The sequence below is a fragment of the Macaca nemestrina genome, chromosome 13 (assembly GCF_043159975.1).
Source record: "Macaca nemestrina isolate mMacNem1 chromosome 13, mMacNem.hap1, whole genome shotgun sequence".
Classification (NCBI taxonomy): Eukaryota; Metazoa; Chordata; class Mammalia; order Primates; family Cercopithecidae; genus Macaca; species Macaca nemestrina.
In genome coordinates, this window is record NC_092137.1 from 32,064,470 (window position 1) to 32,071,277 (window position 6,808).

The following is a 6,808-nucleotide window of genomic DNA, read 5'->3' on the forward strand; positions in this document are numbered from 1 at the left end:
AGTGAGCTGAGATCGCGCCACTGCACTCCAGCCTGGGTAACAGAGTAGGACTCCAAAAAAAACAACCTACCATTTACATAGATCATGATCTAATCACTCCACCCTAAGGCATATACCCATCAAAAATCACATATACATTCACCAAAAAAAGGTATAACAGTGTTCACAGCAGCAAAACTAAAAAACCCAAAGGTCCACCAACAGTAGAATAAACTGGAATTGTTACACAACAGAATGAGCAAAGTACAATACAACACGTATTAATCTTACAAATGTAATGTTGAGCAAAAGTTCAAAGGAGCCAGGTGCAGTGGCTCACACCTATAATCCCAACACTTAAGGAGGCTGAAGGAGGAAGACTACTTGAGCCCAGGAAGTTGAGGCTGCAGTGAGCTATGATTGAGCCACCACACTCTAGCCTGGGCGAGAGACAGACTCCGTTTCCAAAAAAAAAAAAAAAAGAAGCTCAAAGAATACATACTATATAATTTTACCGACAGAATTGGAAAACAGACAAAATTTTTCTACGGTCTTAGAATACAAGGAATATGGAATGGGGAGGGGGCATTTGGTGGGAACTCCAGTACTGATGTGTTTCTTGAATTGAATACTCATTCTGTGAATGTACTTATTCATCTAGCTGAACTTGTTTAAAGTATATCATACTTTAAAAATCTTACATTCACTGGATCCCTAACTGGCACAACAGGATTTGTAATCCTTTCCTACCACCAAGATGCTTCATCTATACCATAATCAGAGACTTGAATGGTAGCAGTCTCACATCAGCCCCACCGCTCTTTAGGATGTAAACATTTGTACCTGTCCATATATGCTACCAATACCTACCACTTGCTAATTATACGCCTACTATATGCCAAGCACTTTAACATTCAGTTAAATACTTACTGAGCATCTACTATGTACAAAGCCTATGCTGAATACTTAGGGTACAAAAAATGAGTAAGACATGGTACCTGGCTTACCTCATATACAGGTAACATCAAAAACTACGTCAGGGAGGCAAAGCACCAGAGTAAGTTTCTTGGAGGTGTTAATACTTGATTCTTTAAGAGAGGAGTAGGAATTATCCCAACAAAGAACATTTCAACAGAGGGACAAATTTGTGCAACAGCACAGTGATAAGAAACAGCATGACGTATTTAAAGAAACAATGAACAACTATTAGATGTCATTTAACGGGGGTAAAATCACAACTGGGTTGGGGTAGGGGAAAGCAGTAATAGAGATAGGAAGATGGCAAGTTATGAGGGGACTTAGACCTTAATCCAACAGGCAAGACAGATCAGCGAGGAAATGATCAAAGGAATGATTTGGCCAACATACTATTCAAGTAGCAGTACAGAAGATGGATTTAAGGGGATAAGACTGGCAGAAAGAAGTACAATTAGGAGACAGTTGTAATTATCCTGACAGAAGATAAGGGCCTAAAATAATGGAATGAAAGCAGTAGCAAATCTAGAGAAAATAAGACTACATTTAGATTATGCTGCTGGTCCAGAGATCAAACTTTGACAACCACTAACCTACACTAGCTAGGATTTGGCAAAATTTTTCTATGAAGAGCCAAACAGTAAATATTTCAGACTTTGTGTGTCACATATAGTCTCTACAGCATTTCATGTTTTTGTTTGTTTTTTAAACAACCCATTAAATATTAACAATCATTCTTAGCTACTAGACCTTACCAAAAAAAAAAAAAAAGAAAGAAAAAAAAAAAGCTGCAGCTACATTTGGGGTATGGGCCACAATTAGTTTGCTGATCCCTGCTGCACACACATAAAGAAGTGAGAATGGCCTGGGCGTGGTGGCTCACACCTGTAATCCCAGCACTTTGGGAGGACGGATCAGGAGGTCAGGAGTTTGAGACTAGATTAATATGATGAAACCCCATCTCTACTAAAAATACAAAAATTAGCCAGGCGTGGTGGCAGGAGCCTGCAGTCCCAGCTACTCAGGAGGCTGAGGCAGAGGGATCTCTTGAACCCGGGAGGTAGAGGTTGCAGTGAGCCAAGATAGTGCCATTGCACTCTACCCTGGGCAACAGAGCAAGATTTCATCTCAAAAAAAAAAGAAAAGAAAAGAAGTGAGAATGAATCGCCCTATGAGATTAATTTTCCTAAAATGCTATTAACATCACATTGGTCCTCACTCTCAACTAAGTAAGTCCAGTCCCAATGATGCCTGGCATTCATAGGCATCTGTACAGTAGGACCAGCCTACTACTCCAGGCTCATGAATTATGCCCCTGTGTACCTTCCATTCTTATTAAATTGAACTATTTACATTTACCTGCCTCTGTATCTGTTTGGGGTTTCCCAATCCAATGTTCTTTCCTCCTGCTCCAAACCTGTTCAAATACCCTTCCTTCAAAGCATAATTCAAATCCTACCCCAAAATGATTCTACCCTCCTCAGAAGTCCTAAAAGCATATCTCAACTTACTTGATATTTATTTGCTGCCCTAAAAGTTATTACTTACTTCAAATAAACTGAAAATTCCTTGACGGCAGGAAATAATTTATGTTACTCTCTATCAACGATCTAGCATATAACAAGGGGTAAACAAAAAGAAGATATATGTGTGTTTATATATGTAATATTTATATATGTACACAAATTTTTTTCTGAAATAGCTATATAACTAAAGCAAATGTGTTTTCACCTTTATTTATGTCAGTAATTAAACACATTAATTCTATGGACATAACTTGAATGCTGTAGGAACCACAGAATGACAATCCACAAACATCTCTCCATCTCCTATTACTCACACTTTTTTAGGACTAATATACTAGAGAAATAACACAATACAAGTCCAATTTTTCCAACGGTCAATGTTATCAATGTAGGTACACTGGCAAATATTAAAGACAGGCATTACTAAACCCAGTCGCAGTTTACTTATCTGTAGTTGTATTTCATCTATTTTGAAAATACAAAATAAGCTTTTATAATTGAATTGCTTTAAATATACCCTCAATTATTACTCAAGTTTAAAAAGTCACACACCGACTCCCCCAACAATTGTCACATATGTGGTCTTAATTTTAAGGTTCTCTGTGACAATGCACATTACCAAAAATGGCATTATTGATTTCACTCAGAATTTAGGAAAACAATACACTTAGAATTTTTAAGAAAATAGTCCTTTTAGTTCACTGTTGATAAATAACAATAATCACAGAATGTTTTGAGCTGGATTAACGAATTCATCTTAGAATACCAAAGAAGTCTTTCCAAATCCAAAGCGTAAGCTATGCCCTATAAGATTATCCAAAGAATGTTCAAGAATCTATAGAAATTCCTCCAGAATCACTTGCCCACATTCAATTGCAAACTACTACAAAAGTTTAAAACACTGAACTTCTGGCCTGGCACAGTGGTTCATGCCGGTAATCCCAGCACTTTGGGAGGCCCAGGCGGGCGGATCACGAAGTCAGGAGTTAAGAGCCTAGCCTGGCCAACATGGTGAAACTCTGTCTCTACTGAAAATACAAAAAATTAGCTGGGCGTGGTGGCAGGCGCCTGTAATCTTAGCTACTCAGGAGGCTGAGGCAGGAGAATCGCTTGAACCCAGGAGGCAGAGGTTGCAGTGGATCAAGATCGAGCCACTGAACTCCAGCCTGGGTGACATATCTACATGTTTCCCCATACGCTGAACAAGAATAATTTAACTGGCATTCTCAGGCTTTCAGAACTGATTAAATGTTTATGAAGTACTTTAGGACCATGAAGGGAAGCCACTGTAACCATAAAATGTCATATTTGCTTAATGCAAAACTATAACTACCTGTTAGCTATAGCTGCAAATCCAATCCTCACAATTCTTTTGTGTCTCCCTAACACAGAAAATCTTCAGTGAGTCATGTATTTCAGTAAGGTACATGTCTTTAATGAGCTAGTTTAGCAACCTCAGAGAAATGAATTTTCTTCCAAATCTTTGCTTTCTCACAGGCCATGTCACTCTCCAAGTCAATTTTTTGCAAAGGGAAACATGATCCTATTCACCTCGAGAAGTTAGGTCTAGTTATTGATAAGCCAATACCAAATGACTGAAGACTATGAGGAATCACAGTAGAACTTTCTTTGTTAACATACCAGAAATGTGACTCCTGAAAATAATCCCAGAAAACAGGCATTCTGACAAGCGCTTCATTAAAGGGAAAGTCCCTACACTTTTACATAAAGAACTTCGAAAATGCTTTTAGACAGTGGAGACAGAAAACTCAACTCGCTCAAAGCTTAAACTTAATTGGTTAGGTAGTTCCAGCACCTGCCTGGTGTTGAGCGACCAGTGACTGGGGCCACTGGTCGGGGAAAGTGCTGATGCCATCTCCAGCTGCCCCTTTCGTGAATGACAGTAACAATGCAAACACTGACAAAAGAGCTGCGAGCCCCCCCACCCCCAAGCCCCTGCTTAGCAGTACTTCCACCCAGCCCCAACATACAAAGCGACAAATCCCTGAAAGGCCCTCCTCTGACAGATCTCCCCATGCAGAGACCTCGCCTGTAGTCTGGTAACATGAAAAAGTGCTACCCTTCACTCCTTGCAAGACAGCGGAGCCCCTTAAAGGTGCAGGGAAACGCTGCCTGCTTCTCCAGCGCCAGAGGCACGGGGCGAGAAGACTTCCTCTCCGGCTGCGGGCGCGGAGGCTCGGGGGCAGACAGACAACTCCCTCTGGGCGAGGGTACTCCCCAGACGGCCAGCGGGGAGGGCAGGGAAAACGGGAGAGGAAAGGAAAGGGTCCCTGACTCGGCAGGAGGGCGGAGGGTCGCTGCCCTGTGGCGTGGACAAGCGGGGCTCGGCGACGGGCACACCGTCCTTCCCGGGGGTGGCAGCGGCCGGCCGCCCGCTTCCTGCGAGCCAGAGGCGGCGACAAGTCGGCTTGGGTCCGGGAACACGTTCCTTCCTCGAGCCTTGTCCCGAGGGAGGGCTCAGGCTGTCGAGGCTGCAACTCTCCCTCTCGCCCAACTCCGGCGAGCGTGAGGCCGGCCGGCCCCGGGCTGCCGGCGCGGGATGCCCGCCGCCCGGGTGGGGGAGGCGGCGAGGCCGGCCTCGGCTCGCTCCCTCCCCACGCGGTCCGCGCCCGGCGCCCGTCCGCGCCCTCGTCCCCGCCCGCCGCCGCCGCGGGGCCGGGCCGCCGACCTCGGCCGGCCGGGCGTGGGGCCAGGCGGCGGCGGCAGCGGGCGGGCCGGCGGCCTGGGGCCCTACCTGAGGCTGTGTACCAGCTCCCGGCGTGACTGGCTTCCCGGCAGACCACTCGGTTGGACATCTTGGTGCCTGTGCCGCCTATGGTGCACGAGGATGAATGAGGAGGCGGCGGCGGCGGCAGGAGCGGCTCCGCGAGGGGACGAGACACCGCGGGCCCAGCCCAGGAGGAGGCGGCAGCGGGGAGGGGATCAGCCCGGCCCAGGAGGAGGAGGAAGAGGAGGAGGCGGCGGCCCAAGAGGAGGAGATGGCAGCCGGGGCGGTGGCGGTGGCGGCGGCAGCAACAATCACCACAAACTCCGGCCACCGCCGGAAGATGGGGCCCACGGCGGCCTCACCGAAGCCCGGAAAGCCCTGGCCCCGGCCCCTGGCGTCCCCGCTGCTGCCCAGCCGGGGCTGGTTCCGCCGAGCCGCCCCCACGGCCCCCTCCCCTCCCAGCTGGCCTCCTCGAGCCACCGCGGGTGACCCCACCCCCGTGACTCCGCGCCCGCCCCCGCCCCCCACCCCCCGCGGGGCTCCCCGCACCCACCCCCACCCCCGGCAGGGCCCTCCAGCCCGGCCGCCCGCCGCCGGCCCCGCCCCGCTCCTCCTCCCGGCCGCGCGGCGAGGTTAACGGCGGAAACTGGACAGGCCTGACGGCATCTGGGGTCGGGCAGCCCCGCGAGGAGGCAGCGGCGGCTGCAGCTACGCGCACACAAAAGCCCAGGGCCGGGGCCTGAACCGGGGAAGGCAGACCCGAGAAGAGCCAACGCTTCCTTACTCGCCACTCTAACGGGTCCTGCCCACTGAGCATGCCCAGCACCGCTGCCTAGCCCGCCGAGGAATCTCAACGTGCACGCTCCGCTCTCCGGGGTTTAGCGGCAGCAGAGGCTGGGAGGTGGGGGCAGGGCGCGGGGAGCAGGACGCAGCCGCAAGGCAAGCCCCCTCCCCCAGCCAACTTCCTCAAATGGAGAGCACCTAGGGCTCGTGGATGCGGCATTCCACGAGGACAGTCCCGCGGGTATCCAACATACACTGGCATCTTTCATGGATTCGCACCCCCAAGGTCTCATTCCTAGGGTGGCCACGCCGGAAAGTTCATCTGTAGAAGTAGGCACGTGGTAAAGTGTGCCTGTGGTCCTGCAACTGCTAGTTTTTGCTTCACAGGGTCACCCTTACCACCTAACGGTGGCTTTGACACTGTAACCATTTATCTTGTTTCATGTTATATTTATGTAGGTGCATGTCTTATCTCGCTAACTAAAGTGCTTGATATAACTAGCCTCAGTTATCCTCAACTGTAAAATGGGGACACTCAAGGAGTGTACCTAGGATTATAAGAGCTGCTGAATGCGAATAGCCTGACAGGGTAAGCACACAACAAATATTATTTTCACCCTTGTCATCTTATAAATCCCAGTATTACACATAAATGTCAGGAGCAAATAATTTTTTTACAATTGTGTAAGAGTCACAGCAAAGGAGGCTATCTTGGACCTCTGAGGAAATGTTATTGTTACAGAGTACACCATTGCAAAAGTAGGAATAGAGGAAGAGAAAGTTGCATACATCCAATGAAAGTTTTGGGGCAAACACT

At 48.1% G+C, this 6,808-nt stretch overlaps 1 protein-coding gene across 4 annotated transcripts in view; it reads right to left on the reverse strand.

Annotated features, from left to right (window-relative positions):
- The window catches only part of LOC105479691 (mediator of cell motility 1), a 144,698-nt gene extending 137,916 nt beyond the window's left edge, over nucleotides 1–6,782 (reverse strand). Inside the window, exons 1-2 of one of the 4 annotated variants that reach the window (XM_011737818.3) lie at nucleotides 5,993–6,782; nucleotides 5,236–5,313 (exon numbers count right to left, since the gene is read on the reverse strand). In XM_011737818.3, the coding sequence (XP_011736120.1) occupies nucleotides 5,236–5,296 (61 nt within the window). In that variant the 5' untranslated portion in view covers nucleotides 5,297–5,313; nucleotides 5,993–6,782. Of the gene's footprint in view, nucleotides 1–5,235; nucleotides 5,370–5,992 lie in introns of those variants that run through there. The other 3 variants (XM_011737821.3, XM_071076466.1, XM_071076465.1) reach the window with 3 other exon arrangements.
- Nucleotides 6,783–6,808: the final 26 nt, after the last annotated feature.